General features: G+C 43.5%; 1 protein-coding gene across 1 annotated transcript in view; it reads right to left on the minus strand.

Moving 5' to 3' along the window:
• Positions 1-2,417: 2,417 nt before the first annotated feature.
• Positions 2,418-17,348, minus strand: part of SLC15A1 (solute carrier family 15 member 1) — a 63,511-nt gene continuing 48,580 nt past the window's right edge. The window contains exons 17-23 of the mRNA XM_054973589.1: positions 16,913-17,059; positions 15,021-15,070; positions 12,179-12,286; positions 9,856-9,949; positions 8,819-8,965; positions 8,331-8,438; positions 2,418-3,232 (exon numbers count right to left, since the gene is read on the minus strand). Coding sequence (XP_054829564.1) covers positions 3,044-3,232; positions 8,331-8,438; positions 8,819-8,965; positions 9,856-9,949; positions 12,179-12,286; positions 15,021-15,070; positions 16,913-17,059 — 843 coding nt within the window. The 3' untranslated portion in view covers positions 2,418-3,043. The remainder of the gene's footprint in view (positions 3,233-8,330; positions 8,439-8,818; positions 8,966-9,855; positions 9,950-12,178; positions 12,287-15,020; positions 15,071-16,912; positions 17,060-17,348) is intronic.

A 17,348-nucleotide genomic window follows, 5' to 3' on the forward strand; every position in this document is an offset into this window, starting at 1 on the left:
CCACCCCCCCCCATGTTCTGAGTTGAAACAACTTGTTTAAAAGTTTTGAGACCCACAGTGCTTCCAAAACAACTATCTTATTTTTATTTTGCTGTTCCTTCAAGCAACTCCTCCATGGTTCTCTCCTTCACCTGTGAGGCTTTGTGATAGTGATTACCCAGTGCATTCCGTGGGGTGTTGGTAGCACTGAGCAGAAGTGGAGGGGTTAGCCCCCCCTTCCCTGCGTGCACCCAGTGCAAACTGAGGCAGCAGGATCTTACAACCTCCATTTTATAAACAGAGATGCATGGACTTGAGCTTGTCTGGTTTGATTTGAAGTGCGCTCTCCCTTGTCTATTCCTGGCCATGGCTCAGTGGCAGAGTGTCTGGTTTCAGTGTAAGGTCCAAGGTTCAATCTACCAGGACATTCCATCAAAGACTTAAAGGTCACTTTAGTTCAACAGAAACCTTTCAAAAACAAAATCCAACGGGAAGCTGCTGAATTGGAATTCATATGTAAATTTGACTCTGTCATGCCGGGACTGAATTGGGAATATGAATGGTTATCTCATTATCACAGGTAACTGATTTCCTTTACATAGGCGGGGTCGGGGAGAGTCCAGTGGCACCTGGCATGGGCTTTCGGGGACCACAGTTCTCTTTGTCAGATGCATCTGGCGGGGAGGGCTGTGGTTCTCGAGGGCTTGTGCTGCAGTGGAATTGGTTGGTCTTGGAGGTGCTGCTGGACTCTTTTTGATTTTGCTACTACAGACTAACACGGCAAACTCCTTTGAACCTTTACAGAAGCAAACTGATCCCCACATCAAAAGGAGCTGTTTGCATCTCCATATCAAAGGAGTTGTTTGCATCTCCCCTCTCCTCCCCCCTCCCCTCTCCTCCTCTATATTTGACCAGTTTCTGTTGGCCCTCCATGCATCTGACGAAGAGAACTGCGATTCTCGAAAGCTTATGCTACAATAAAATTGGTTAGTCTTAAAGGTGCTACTGGACTCTTTTTGATTTCGCTACTACAGACTAACATGGCTAACTCCTCTGGATCTATGTAACATAATGGCACATATATACACATCAGAGATAACACAAATAAATAATCATGAACCTTAAGTAGTTTGGGTCTAGTATAGTGAAGGGAGCCTTTGGGGGCTTTGAAGATCTGTAGCTACATATAGGAAGTAGTGCTTATGAGAGGAGAGGATTACGCCCCCCCCCCCCGCAACAGATTACAAAATAGAGGAAGAGGAATATGTTTCTGAATGGGCTAATTCCTCCCACCACTGAGCTGTAGGAAATGGAGAGAGAAGTGGCTCTCTAGCAGGCTGCTTAGGGACTGGGAATTGCTAGCAGAATAACTTCCCTGATGATAAACAAGTACATGGCTAAGTGACAGGAATAAAAAGAGTGGAAGACTGGGATATACAGGAAGCAGAGTAAAGACTTATATATACATGAAGCAAAGCGAAGACTTATTGGATGACTTCTGTGGTTGTTTTTATTCATTGGAGAAACTGAGCCTACAGGTCATAACATAATTCTTTGTCTAACTCTTGTCCCTGCAGAATGGGCAAGTACCATATCAGGCCATGACTGAAAACGGGAGGTGTATATCCCTTCTATCCTACCCTCTCTACTCAAAGAACATATGCTTGCATTCCCTGACCCAGAGGAGAGATTAAAAGAAAGATACAGAGATGGACTGGGAAGTGAATGCATACGAGCACAATCCAAGAACAGAGAAGAGAGATCTGTGATATACACCATGGAGATCCTTCTGTTCATGAACACATCATCTACACGGGACAAGATTGTGCCCTAAAGTTACTATGGATTGTTTCTGTCTGTCTCTCTTGGTTTTCTTTTAAGATTGCTATGAGTGTCTGGGACAGGACATGGCAACAATATAAATTCTTTTGATTAAAATGCATACTAATTGATTTTAACAGATCAGCATTAGAGTGATCACTTGATAGTGTCCCACTGTTTTCAAATGGATTATGTTTGTGAGTAATAATACTCCCTATATGCTTACATAGGAGCATGGTTGTAGTATTTTTCTGTATCAATAGTTTGTCATATTCCATCCCACTCTTTCTTATTGTTATCACTTGTCTTACAGCCATTAGGTGGGGAATTATCACCTTTTCCTCTAGCTCTTTAAAGTGTGGAATAGCATCTTGGGAAAAAATCCTTTCCTTTTATGTGAAATTGTAGGCAAACCATCTTGAGATACATTTCAATAGAATCCTACAGCCATATAAAATTGCTAATCCCTGCTTCTGATCATTTAGAGCCTGTATATGAACAGAACACTAGTTTTTCCTGAAGCAGCGCTATCAAAATGCTACACCCTTACCCCAGTGAATCACAAAATGGAAGGCTCATATTTATTCTCTTGCTTCAAAAGCAAATTCGAAACACAGTTGTTAACAATCCCAGTTTTATTTCAATTACCTTTGCTTCTTCATAATGTAATCCCTCTTTATTCTCCTCTACCACAATGACTGCCTGACAGTAGAGCTCCTCGGCAAAGACTGAAGAAAGAGTTCTCTAGTATAATACCAGGATGGTGACATTTAGCAGGCTCAGATATGTATTTTCAGGAAAAAACATACATATATTACACATTCATTATTTGTATGGCAGCGTTTAAAAAAAAAACCCTTGGGCCTGTATATTGCATGGGAGAAAATACCTTGATCTGATAATACTCCACAATATAAAATTAAAAGGTGCACTGTATAAAAATAATACTTTGAAAGTCTTTTCAATGTAGCCAAGTGCAGTTGGATTCAGATCCCTTTTTTCTTAAAGAAGAAGTGCAAATTCTGCTGCGAATGAGATTATGGGGTTTCTCATTTTCATCACCAAGAGCTGATTTCCAACTCTTACACCTTCAAAGGGAGTGTGCATTTTGACTGTGCTTTTTATCCATCCCCATCTAGTGATAACAGCATGTCCAGCGACAGTGTGACACTTCTGGATTTCAACCTGGCAATGCAGTTAACCGGCTGGCAATTTACATTCTTGTTCAGACTTCAATCCGAGTTCACATCTGACTCTGTACAACCGATCCATTTTCATAAGCAGGTTCTTTCTTTTCCTCCTCCTGTTTTTCTTCCTCTATAAGCTGAGCTTCAATTTCAGCTGGGTCCACATAAGTGTAAAAATAGGCCATGATGGCAAAAATAATGGTCACTGCAATAAGCAAACCCGCAAACAGAACATATTCTGCCCACTGTGAATTAAAAGGGAGAAGGAAGAATTTTTAGTGGGTTTTTTTTTGTACACAGTATATGTCTTTTAAATTTTGTCTCGATGTTATTACACTAGAGTAGTAGACATGAGAACTGTATGGGCAGCTTTCGGCATGTGCCAATTAGTACTCACATAGTTCATGGGCATTATAATCACGCTTAGGAAAACCTTCTGTTTGTGGGTCAGGGGGAGGTATATGAGAGCATTTGGTCAGGGCATGAGGCCATTTAGTAGAATTCTTTCTACTGCAATGTAGACCTTGAGACTTCTTCTATTTCCTACATATGTAACAAAAACTGTCCACACTTGTTCAGGATTTTCACTGCTAATCTAACAATGGAAACTACAAAACTGTGCTTTACAAGAGTCTCAGGGGTCCATATTATAAACTATATTTGAAATTATATAATGCAATTTATAATATCTTCCTTTCAGATATTCATTTATTTTCTTCATTTATACCCTTCCCTTGCCTCCAATGTGGATCCAAAGCATCTTACATGAGTCTCCTGTCCTCCATTTTACCCTCACAACAACCCTATATGGTAGGGTAGCCTAAGAAAGTTTGACTGGCCCAAGGTTATCTAGAAGTTTCCATACCAGAGTGTGATGGGATCGGTATAAAAATGTCAAGATTACCAAAGATGCATCTAGCAAGAGGCAGGTAAGGGCTTAAAACAACAGCAGGAAGGGAAGATGATTGACATGTCCCTTCCCCCTTCTGAAGCTAGCCAGAGAGAGAATGACAGTTGGCAATAGAATGATGAGCTGACTGTTGGTGGATTTTTGTTTTATTATTATTATCATTATCATCCTACTGCAGTGAAGGGAAGCCAAGGCGAGGCAGCCTTTCTCTCCAGAGAGCCCGCTGCGGTGGGAATACCTGGCTGGGATCAAGAGTGGAGCAGGTGGCAATGCCCACCCCCCCACACACACCTTAACCCACTGGGATCCAAAGCGGAGCTGGTGGCAATGCCCAACCCCCTTCACCCATTTGGGATCAGGAGCAGAGCAGGTGGCAATGCCCACCCCCCTTCACCTGGCTAGGATCAGGACCAGAGAAAGTGGCAATGCCTGCCACGTGTCTTCAGCTGACAGGGATCAGGCACGGAACAGGTGGCAATGCCAGCCCCCTGCCCTCACTCAGCTGGGATCATGAGCAGAGGAGGTGGCAATGCCTGCCCCCTCTTCACTTGGCGGGGATCAGGAGTGGAGCAGGTGGTAATGCCCACCCCCTGCCTTCACCTGGCTGGGATCAGGCACAGAGCAGGCAACAATCCCCACCCCCTTCACCCATCTGGGATCAGGAGCGGAGCAGGTGGCAATGTCTTCCCCCCGCCATCACCCAGTTGGGATCAGGAGCAGAGCAGGTGGCAATATCCACCCCCTTTCATCTGACTGGGGTCAGAAGTGAAGAAGGTGGCAATGCCTGCTACCCGTCTTCAGCTGACAGAAATCATGCATGGAGCAGGCGGCAATGCCCTCCCCCCTTCACCCATCTGGGATCAAGCGCAGAGCAGACAGCAATCCACACATCCCTTCACCCAGCCAGAATCAGGCGCGGAGCAGAAGGCAATGCCCAATCCCCCTTCACTCGGGATCAGGAGTGGAGCAAGTGGAAATGCCTGCTCCCCACCTTCACCTGGCTGGGATCAGGCACGGAGCGGGAGGCAATGCCCGCTCCCCTCTTCACCCAGCTGGGATAAGGAGTGGAGCAGGTGGCCCCCCTTCAACCCACAGGAATCAGGCACAGAGCAGGTGGCAATGCCCTATCCCCTTCACCCAGCCAAGATCAGGTCCAGAAGAGGTGGCAATGCCCACCCCCTTCAACTTTCCGGAATCAGGTGCAGAGCAGGAGGCAATGCCCGCCCCCCCCCTTTACCCAGTTGGGATCAGTCATAGAGGTGAAGGCAATGCCCGCCTGCCTGCCCTCCCCTTTCTAGAGCCCATTGAATTTTTTCTACAACAGGTTTTGTTGCTAGTTTATTTATAAGAACCTAGCAACAAAGCCTGTTGTGGGAAAAAATACAACGGGCTCTAAAAAAGGGGAGGACAGGCAGGCGGGCATTATTTTCTCCTCTGTCACTGATCCTGACCAGATGAAGAGAGAGGAGTGGGTAGGGCTAACTCCTCTGCACCTGATCCCGGCTGGGTGAATGGGGGTGGGTGGGCATTGCCACCTGCTGTGCGCCTGATCTCAGCCAGGTGATTGTCTCCTACTCCACACCTGATCCCAGCTGGGTAAAAGGTAAAGGGGTGGGCCTTGTTGCCTGGTTCTGCACCTGATCTCAACTGGGTGAAGCGGAGGTAGGCATTGTCATATGCTCTGTTCCTGATCTCAGCTGGGTGAAGAAGGGATGGACATTGCCTCCTACTCTGCACCTGATTCCAGCCGGGTGAAGTGGAGGGGGGGTATTGCCACCTGCTCCACTCCTGATCCCGCTAGGTGAATGCGAGGAGTGGGCATTGGCACCTTCTCCCCTCCTGATCCCAGCTGGGTGAAGGGCAGGCAGGCATTGCCACCTGCTCCACTCCTGATCCCAGCTGGATGGTGGGGGCAGGCATTGCCACCTTCTTTGCTCCTTATCCCATCTGGGTGAAGGCAGGGGGCGGGCATTTTGATCTGTACCACTCCTGATCTCTGCCGGGTGAAGGGGGGAGCAGGCATTGCCACCTGCTTTGTTCCAGATCCAAGCTGAGTGAGGAGGGAATGGGCATTTCCAACTGCTCCGCTCCTGATCCCAGCTGGGTGAAGGCGGAGGTTGGGCATTGCCCCCTGCTCCTCACCTAATCCCAGCTGAGTAAAGGGTGGGTAGGCATTGCCACCTGATCTGCTCCTAATCTTGGCCGGGTCAAGGGGGAAGCGGGTATTACCCCCTCTTTGCTCCTGATCCCAGATGGATGAAGACAGGGAGCAGGTATTGCCAACTGCTTCACTTCTAATCCCATCTGGATGAAGGCGGAAGGCGAGCATTGCCACCTGCTCTGCTCCTGATCCCAGCTGGGTGAAGGTGCGGGGTGGGCATTGTTACCTGCTCTGCTCTGGATCCCAGCTGGGTGAAGGCAGGAGGCAGGCATTGCTACCTGCTCTGTGCCTGATTTCGGCCTAGCTTCCTGCCGCAGCACACTCTCTGGAGGTCTGGCTGCCTCATCTGGGCTTCCCTCCACAACAGTGCCCTCTGGAGGTGCACCAGGGTAGGAAGTGAGTTGTCTTGAATATGCTTAGCATTTTATAGAGTAGGATATGTGCAAAATTTGATGCATGGTAAAACCAGCTTTAAGATACAGGTGAGGTCAAATTTGGCCTTGTACTAGGCAATAAAAATTTAGCAAACACATAAATTTTTGCCCATTTAAATGAATATGAATAGCATTTATATAAATTAACATTGTACATTCCAAACCCTATCCTAATTTGATGGAACCTCAAGATTGCATAATTAATTCCTAACATTAGGAACATTCTTAATGTTTTTAAAATGTTATTTAAATTTAATGTAATATTTGGTTTTGGTTCTGTGAACCCCCCAAATTAGGCATAAAATCTTTGAATGTATTTGCAGAGGTAGTTATGCCATGCTAAGTATTATGGTAACATATATCCAGGCAAATGTACAGTATATAGTATGATTTATTATATAAATCTATATTTAATATGATTTACTTTTTTTTTTATAAAATTTTTATTTTTCAGTATACTACACAACACTACAATAACACTACACAAGACTATCACAAGGGAAGGGAAAGGATGAAGAAAAAGGGAAGGGGCGGGGAAAAGGGGACATAAAGGGAAGGATAAACTACATTCAACACTACACTTCAATGTTTTCCCTTCATACTGCCATAATAGAAAAAAAATAGCTCAATAAAATGATGATGGGGTGGTTAATCATACAGAATACACATTTCAAATTCTAATTAAACTTTCCTCCCCCTTCTGGGTCCCGGACGTTTAATATGATTTACTTTATGTACATTTTGTGGCCTATGGTAGGAATATCAGACAGTCAAGAAAAGGAGGGCCACATCAATGAGGTCCAGGAAGAGGAAAAAGAAGCAAGGCGCAATGGAAGAATTATTTATTGATCATTATAGATCCTAACACATTTTGCTAGCAGCTTTGTCAGAAGATGTAATAAAACATTATCATCATTATCATTATTATTAATAACTAGCAACAAAGCCCGTTGGAGGAAAAAAATACAACGGGCTTTAGAAAGGGGAGGGCGGGCAGGCGGGCATTTCGTTCTCCTCCATGACTGATCCTGACTGGGTAAAGGGAGGGGCAGGCATTGCCTCCTGCTCCTAGCTGAGTAAAGGAGGGGGGCGGTCATTGCCACTTCCTCTGCTCCTGATCCCTGCTGGGTGAAGATGTCAGGTGGCCATTGCCACCTGCTATGCACCTGATCCCAGTAGGGTGAAGGGGGGAGGGTATTAACTCCTGCTCCGTGCCTGATCCTTGCCGGGTGAAGAGGGGGTAGGCATTGCCTCATGCTCCACCCATAATCCCAGCCGATGAAGGTGGGGGTAGGCCTTGCCACCTGCTCTGCACCAGATTGTGGCCAGGTGAAGGGGGGAGCAGGCATTGCCTCTTGCTCTGTGCCTGATCCTGGCTGGGTGAAGGCAGGGGCCACCATTGCCACCTCCTCCACACCTGATTCTGGCAGGGTGAAGAGGGGCGGGCCTTGCCACCTGCTCCACTCTTGATCCCAGACTGGGATTCCCAGTGTGGCACACTCTCTGGAGGGAAAGGCTGCCTCGCCTGGGCTTCCCTGGGCTTCGTTTTCAAGAGCTGAACTGGCCATGAGCTTTGGTTCACAAAAACATACTCTGGCAAATTTTGTTGGTCTTCAAGGGTCTTATTGCAGATGCCCTAAACTCATGTGTGATTTGGGGAAACCTCAGCTCAATTCGAGTTTGCCATGTGACCACACTCACCTCCATTTTATTCTAATCCAATCCAATTCAGTTTATGAAAAAAAACAAGGAAAGAGGGAAGGACTTTCCAAAAACATTAAGAACATCACAGTTTGTTTCTTACCAGTCACAATGGCCTCTTTACAGCTTAAAATTACCTGTTCGCTAATTTTTGTAGCTCCAGCTATAATAAGAACAATTATATTGCCAACAGCCACGGTCAACAGCCAGCCAGCTTGCAACACAGACTTCATATTGACAGGTGCCTGTGGAAACAATACATTTAAATTGAATTGCTTTGCACATGGATTCTGTATTTCCATAACTGGGTTTCTAATGGTAAGGAAGTTCTTAACTATAGCTCAGAATCTATGGACAATTAAGACATATTCTTGAACAGAATACAATTCTGAAATAAGAAACCATGACATCTGCAGACTCTCGTGCCCTTTTTCTAGATATCTTTCTAGAATTTTGTACTGAATTGCAAGACAACAATCATCATGAAAATCCACATGGTTTAGGAATAATCTAGTACAAATGCTAGAAAGCCCAAGTCCAAGCCTTATTGGCCATCTTTCTATGAAAACATTGATAACAGTAGTCTCAATAACACCACTGTAACCTCTGAAGTAAAGCCACCTACCTGTGCATATGAAAATGATAGTCCAGTGACTGAGAAGACAACTTCAGCACAAGTAATAATGAAGTACTGAGGGATTTGCCAAGCCATACTGACAGTGTTGGCTTGAATATCTTCAACATATTCGATACTCAAATGTGTGCCATTACACTGAAATCAAAACCAAATTCCATATTAATGTATGTGTGCTAAAATGTTTTGTATGCTTAAAAGGGCAACATAATAGGTTTTTTGAGTGTCACACTCATAAGCCATGGAGATGTCTACCAAGCTCCAGCAAACGCAACATTTTAAGCCCTCTATAGGTAAAACAGCAACAAAATGACCCAAAATGTACCCTATTCAATGATCTCAGATGGACACAGAGGCTCCAGCGCACATAAGCAGAGCTTCTATGCCACCAAGCATTCCTCATCACTAACTTCAAAGAATCAAACAGTTCTGCATGTACACAGGTAGATGCCCCTTTACTGAAGTTAAGGGAGGTCCACAAACAGAGTGTGGGCATGGGATTGGATTGACAGCATCAAAATTTACACAAGCAGCTCTCAGAAATGAAAATGTTTAAACTCCTAATTAATGTTAACAAATCATCCAAATGTATTTTAGCTTGAAACTCAAAAGCATTTACATGTTTAAAAGGTGAGTCACGTTTTAAATCTAGCACATATTCTAGTTATATTAACTCCTACTTCCATATACAAATACATGGGCATTTCAGTCCTAAGGCCAGTCTGCCTCTAAGCCAAATATCCTTTGCTTCAGCCCTTTCACATTATGCTACCCTGGCATGCTTGTATAGCAGTGCTGCAAGTGTTAAGAAAAAGACTGAGAAAGCTAAAAGGTCAATTATAATCCATGTACAATTCCCTTGCACCATTTTTAAGAGCTGAAATGGCCATGAGCTTGACCACGAAATAGCCAGCAACAACTTTTAGGACAAAAAACACTTCACCCACTTCAGGAGTTGCTTCTGTTTAAAAAGATTGGCAACACAATTCTTCATCTTCCTTTTTTTCTTTTTCTTTTTTACAACTTACCCCATTTACTATGATGGTATACGCACTACCATACCCAAATACCAAAGACGTTGCTTCACAACTCATATTGTCAGTGATAACTCTAATATGTTTTCTGAAAGAAATAAAAAAAATAAAGTGAATCTACATAATTAGTTTAAATTCACACAAATGAAGCCTGCATTGTTTTTAATTCCTGTAACTCTTACTTTACTGAAAGCATTACTCTTTCCTGTTCACATTTTAGACATTATCCACAAACAAATATTGTCTACATATCTGAGGTCAACTGGACTGCTTCCTGAGTCTCTGCTCTGATTTAATTCTGGTCCTCCAGCCACACACGTCTGTATTAATGCTATGGATTCCTAAGCATAGCTGAACAAGGGGAACTCAGCATAGTTCTTGAAAGCTCCCAGGGCTTATTAGACTAGGGGCTTCCACCAATAACAACAACCACCACCACCAATTTATATACCACCCTTCAGGACAACAATGCCCGCTCAAAGCAGTTTACAAAGTATGTTATTATTATCCCTACAACAAAACACCCTGTGAGGTGGATGGGGCTGAGAGAGTTCCTAGAAGCTGTGACTGACCCAACCCTGAGATCATCTCCATTGGCTCAGCCAATGCATTCACTGATGAGTGAAGCAAGAACACTAACCTACTGCTACAACCACAGATATTAACCTACACCATGAAAGGGGGGAAATGCCATGCCAAAACATCTTCTATAGTTCTCCTCTGACTCCTCTTCTTTATGGTGGCCAAAATGTAAGCATATATTTTTCTCTTCTCAACTGCCTCCATCCAAGGGTGCCATCTTTATAAAACTTAAGTTACTTATAGGAACCAACCAACTCACAATTACCAGATAAGAGTGGGATGAACATTAGATGCTTAACACCATCAGAGACCCAGATGCTTAAAATCATCTTTACTCCCCAAAAACAACTATTTGAAATATTAAAGATAAATACCAAATACAAAATGATGGAAATGGTTCCATTCCTTCATACCTCTCACAGAACTCAACACAAGAAATAAACAACAAAGCAGGGTTCCCCAATGTGGCACCCACCCTTGGCATCTACAGAACTTTTTGGAAAGTGGGTGAGGCCTTTATAAGGCAGAGCATGCTATTTGCTGCCCTCATTCAGAGGATTTGTCACTGGAGTATCAGGAGGACTGGTAAGCACCTAGGTTTGCTTTAATCAGTGTGTGGCTCTATTCCCCGTTTACTCTTTCTCCTTCTCAGCTGGTATGAAGGAGGTATTCTGTTTGGTTCTACTTCCTGGGGAAGTAATTTTGAGGTGGTACTCACCACTAGAGATGAGCACGAACCAGAAAAAAAAATGAACCGTGCAGTTCGTGGTTTGTCGCATTTCACAAACCATGAACTTTCATGAACCTGCCCCAGTTCACAAACTAGTTCGTTTGTTTCATGAAAATGTCACATCCAGGGTAGCAAATTGTCACTTCTGGGTCAGCAGAAAGCCACTTCCGGGCCAGCAGACGGTCTGCAGGAAGTCCATCCCCTGTTGCCTAGGCAACTGATTGATCGGTGCCAGGCTGTCTGCAGTGACGAACCAAAAAACGAACCAAACAAACAAGCCTAAAGTTCGTGGCAGTTCATCAGAAATGGGTTCTGACGTACCAGTGGTTCACGAACCACAAACCAGCCTGGTTCATCACAAACTTTGGTTCGCATTTTGGTTCATGCCCATCTCTACTCACCACCCCCTTTCAAAATTCCATATACGCCCACAGGCTCAAAATGTTTAGGAACCTCTTTAATAAAGGGTCAGCCACTCGTTGTATCAGGTATCTGCAGGAGAAAACCTCTTGGAGAGTAATAGCTACTTCCCTTCTATGTAATTAGATAGATAAAGGACCAATATGCAGCTGGAGTTAAGTGACAGAATAAATCAACTCATCCAAACATGTTTCAGTTACACATGCCAGGTTAATAGTTCCTTCCACTAGTAAATAATAGATCTAGCATTGTTCATCATTAAGATGTACAAAAGAGTAATATGAAACATCCCAGATTAGACTGAGAGCAAATTCAAATTATATTCACAACTGATCTACAATAATATATGCTCTTACCACTGCCATAACTTTCAGACCCACATACTACAGATATAACTCTGTTATCATATAGTAAACTAAAATGTGCATTAGGAAATTAGGAGATACCACTACAAGTACCACTATTCCCTCTCCTGCATTCATATTAAGCCACTACAGTAAAAGCACCCACTCCTTCCAAAACAAAGCAGAAGAAACATCAGTGGACAGAAGCACCAAGACAAAATGAAATAGCTGAACTACTTACTCTCCTCTTTGGAAAGCCGAGTAATTGGTGGTAGAGAAATAATTCACTTCTCCAAATTCAGTACCGTCCATAGTGATATTTATGGTTGAATTCATGTTGTTTATAAATCTTTAAAAAATAATTTTAAGTTACCCACTTTGTACTAGTTTTATTAAGCCATACGGGTATTGAACAGTTCTTCTGACTACAATTTCCACATGCATAGTTTCCTGGATCAACTCTCTGCCGCTAGACAACTTCAGTTTGTCAACTCTTTTATGTGTTCTAAATCCTGCTGTATCATTGTTTCACCAATGGCTGGGGATCCCTATGTATGGAAGTTGCTGCTAACATGAGACTAGATCTTTAGAGAAAATGGCTGAACTTAGATTCAGGTTGTAAGGTTTGGGGCCTAGCACAGGAAGGTGTTTGCCAGAGCTGATTGGAAACACCTGCGGAACAATCTCAAAGTTCTCGAGACTAGATTCCACCTTGGAGAGACTGCTCTCAGAGAACGCTGTGCTCGACTCCCTAGCTTTTCACACAGCTGTAATGCCAATTAATGGCTTAGCTCTGATTGGTTCCTAAGTTGCCAGGTGATTGACTGAGGCATGAAAAGATAGCTTCTCAACTCATTCAGTTCCCTCGCTTAGTTCTTCATCATGATGCAAGTATACAAGAGAGAAGCTGGAAACCACATGCTATTTTATCACCTCAGCTTGCCCCTTATGCTGAATCAACCAAATATGAGAGAGGGCTTGCTTTTTGACGGATGGGTGAGTTATGCAACAATGGAAACCACTTAGAGATGCTTAAGTAGCTTGCTCTTAAATATTATATAGGCAGTTTCAATATTTAGCAACAGTAAGGATTTCTTGTTTTATGCCTGTTACATGAATAAGAATGCTTCATGCTTTTGGATACGCTCCTTAATTAATAAAATTGTCTTTTACTAAGCTGAGTCTGGAATTCATGTCTTGTCACTCTTGTGTGTAGTTACGCCCCAGAAACAAAACCAAGAGTGGAAAGCCTGACCTTTGCGAAAAGGGGAGCTTTTGATCTCACAAATAAAGTGAATATGACCTGCCTTCCTGGTTGCTGGAGTACCTGCAGTCAGCACCCAGGTGAGGTTGCGGTGAGTTTCCTGCAAGTCCCCAGATGCTTAGCAGAAAGACTTTAAGATTAAGCATTGATGCTGCTAGAACTGGACTTTAATAGCTGAATGTTAAGGTCTGATGAATTAGACCAGCTCAGTATTTTTAAGGCCTGATCATAACTTGCCTATTGGTTAATCAAGAGTGAATTTTATTTAGTGTTGATCATGAACTGTACAGGCCTTCAAAACTCCCCTCCCTTCATGAGTGACACCTGGAAATGCTTTAGTGGAGTGTTTTCCTTCCTGTTGGACTAGTCCATATGGCTGAAGTGGACCAGAACATGGCCTACTCCGGTGCTTGGTGTAAAGTGCATGTGCATGTGCATCGAGTTTCAGTACCTGCTTGGATACTTTTGTCTAATTAGTCAGTCTTTAAACATGAGTCTTATTGGGTGAAAATGCTTTTAGCCTAAGAAAAGGCAGCCTCCCTGTTGAGGTCAGGAACACTCCCACTTTCCTATTAAATCACCCAGTAGGATGTTAACAGAGTTGTGCTAAGCTTCCCTATTCCCACAAGACAAGCGGAAGGGCAGGGAAACCTGCAGTACAATGGGAATTCCCAGATGTTATGGGGGAAGAAACAGCGACACAGGACTGTTTTCAAGTTGCCAGGTCCCCTTACCTGGGGAAGGGATGAGGGTGCCTGGCAGGGGGGGACATCTTTTCTTCTGTCTTGCTTATGGTCTCTATGGCCTCCCTGATAATTTCATTTCCAGTTTAAACCAGAAGCAATGGAGTCTTTGTGGGACTGGTTCTTAAAGAATATAATGTTTCTGCTAAAGAATTGGCCCCACTGAAACTCTGTTGTTTCTGGTTTAAACTGGAAGCGACATCATTGGAAAGGCAACAGAGTGTGCACGCGCTGTTTTGTTGCATGCTCCAGCTAGCCTCCCCACACATCCTCCTCATGCAAGCCAGGTAAGCAGTGCTGCACGGAGGCAGCTGGTACGGGAGATCTAGTTTTCAACAGCATCCTACTTCTGCAGCAGCTACACTGGCTTCTCGTGGAGTTCTGGATCAGGTTCAAGATTTTGGTATTAACCTATAAAGCCCTAAACGGACTAGGACCAGCATACCTGAGGGACCGTCTCTTCCCATATACTCCTCAGAGGGTGCTAAGATCAAGCACCTACTGGTGGTCCCTGGCCCCAGGGAGGCTCGATTGGCCTCAAACAGGGCCAGGGCCTTTTCTGTCTTGGCCCCGACCTGGTGGGACTCTCTGTCTGAGGACACGCAGGCCCACCAAGATCTTGTCTCCTTCAAGCGGGCCTGTAAGATGGAGATGTTCCACCAGGCATATGGTTTAGGCCATCAGGGTTTCCACCAAATGAGCTTCTCTCCCAGTCTCCTCTGTGTCTGTAGGGGGTATTGACCATCTACCCCCCATATATGAGCGACCATGCATGGTTAAGCTGCACCTCCACCTCCGTCAGATGCTATATAGTTTTTATACAGTGAGCAGGTGTTTTATTAGAAAGCTGTGTTAATTGATTGTGATTTTATCTTTGTATATTTTATCTTCTGTTGTAACCCACCCTGAGCCCTCTTGCAGGGAGGGAGGGATATAAATATAATAAATAATAATAGTAATAATAATAATAATTTATACCATAACTTCAGCCTCAGTTTCCCATGGAACAGAAGCCTAGATTTTGACTTTTTATGGTGAAAATATTTCAAATATATATAAAATACAACTCATATTACCTGATTTCATTGTTTCCTTGCTCTGGTTTTACTGTGAGACCATCCACAAGCTGGTGGGAAAAGACAGCACAATTAAATGCAGCACATGTCAGAGTCTAGAATCATTCGTATCAGAGATGAGAGGTGAACTCTTGCATGGCAGTGAAATCTTTCATTTTTATTAACATGCCTATCTCATGATTTAATGAATAGCAGCAAAGACTGGTTAATGTAGATTTAGTGAAAACGCCTTCTTTGAAATTCATAGATTCTTAACATGGAGAAAGAATACACAGAGCGGCTGTAGCTTAATGGCAGAGCATCTGCTTTGCAAGCAGGAGGCCTCAGGTTCAATCCCGGGCATCTCCAATTAGAAGGAACAGGTAGTAGGTGATGTGAAAACCCCTGGAGAGCTTCTGCCAGCTAGAGTAGACATGCTGATCTTAACAGGTAAAAGGCAGCTTCATGTGTTCAGTGAAAGCATATACATAGTGTTCTAATCATGGCCCAAAGAACGGTGCACCCACAGTGTTCCTGGTAGGTAATTAATATTTATGTAGATGTAAGTGGGCTATGGGAATGCTTTTGGCACGCACTGAGAGGGAGAGAGAACTCTCACCCACTCACACATACTTGTGCCTTAACCACAATTAAGTGTTACAATGATACCAGTTCCAGGGGAATATGCCATGTCCGTATGCTGAAGAAAGAATAAGAGTATTGCAGCAGTTTAAGTTTTTACCTAACCACACATACATAACATCCCCTACATGCATCTGATGAAGTAGACACACGTTCACAAAAGCTTAGCCTGGAATGTAAAAAAAGGTTCGTGTTTAAGGTGCCACAACACTGCTGTCCGGTACCAGTGTTAACCACAATAAAGGTTAACAATATGCTTAGTGATCAATATTAGAAACCAGGTATTCTTTGTTTGCTTTAACCATGGTTAAAGAACAGTTAAGCAATCAGGAGATTCATCCTGTTTCAATTTCACTCTGTGTTCCGTAGACTTGAAGGCAATGTGATTTAAGCAATTTTAGGTGAACTAGGAAGTCAATATGTCCCAGAGCAAGCCAAGCTGAGCAGTTCCTGCAGCACCGCAAACCGGCGCTGCAAGGATCACTCAGGCTGCTGCGAACTGGGGGCAATGCGGGAGGAGGCAATTGGTGAGCTGCCACTATGAGTGCTGCTGAAATAGCTCTGTCAAGTAGCTCCCACAGTGCCAGCAGAGTTGCTGGGGCTTTATTCTTCTCTAGGGCTTTTTTTCTGGGAAAAGAGGTGGTGGAACTCAGTGGGTTGCCCTCGGAGAAAATGGTCACATGGTTGGTGGCCCCGACCCCTGATCTGCAGACAGAGAGGAGTTTAGATTGCCCTCTGCGCCACTCAGCGGCATGGAGGGCAATCTAAACTCCCCTCTGTCTGGAGATCAGGGGGTGGGGCCACCAGCCATGTGACCATTTTCAAGAGGTTCTGGAACTCCATTCCACCACATTCCAGGTGAAAAAAAGCCCTGCTCTTCTTGCTCCTTACTGCCAGTAGCACACTAAGGCAGCAATCCAATAGGAAATTTCCCTGTAAGTTAAATGGCCAGTTCACCTCTAAGCCATAATTATCTGTGCGTTCACACATTCATGTTTACCGTGCCCCTGTGATGTCTAGTCAAACCTGTTTTTCATGTACATGCACACCCAAAGATAAAGTAATGCATTAGCTCCTTCATGAAACAGTTAAAAATTATCACATGTACATAGCGTCAGCTGTAATAACTCCTGTATGGAACCAATAGTCATAATGTACCATTTATATATACATATGTTTTATATTAAAAAATAATCACAGAGAGCAGAGCATATCAAAACAGAACAGTGACACTGGAGCCTGGCTTCTTACAAGCCATTAAAATTATTTACCAGTTCAACCCGGATCTCAGCTACATTTGTTATTTCGAGGGTGTGACGTTCTTTTCCAACAAATTCAAATGATTTGTTTATAGTTTTACTTCCATATGTTATACTGATGTTGTGTAAGTGTGCAGTGTCAAAAGATTTGTAGTCTGTCTGTAAATAAAACAAATGTGCAATTAAACTTTTAGCATTCCTTTCATGCAACTATAGTTTTATCTAGACAGTACTTCTGCTAATTAAATAAATTATGTCACTTGGAGGTTGGCACAGTCATTCTATTCTTGCCTTTGATTCTCCAGAATTGTTGACATTTGCATAATCTGACTGTTTGGTTCATATCTATTTGTCTACTATCTATCTTAAAAATTTCAATTGCCTGCAATAAATGTTTTGTTTCCCAAGAATTACTCCGATGGCACTGAACCAATTCCCATTTTGCTTT

Source organism: Eublepharis macularius, chromosome 3 (genome assembly GCF_028583425.1).
Source record: "Eublepharis macularius isolate TG4126 chromosome 3, MPM_Emac_v1.0, whole genome shotgun sequence".
Classification (NCBI taxonomy): Eukaryota; Metazoa; Chordata; class Lepidosauria; order Squamata; family Eublepharidae; genus Eublepharis; species Eublepharis macularius.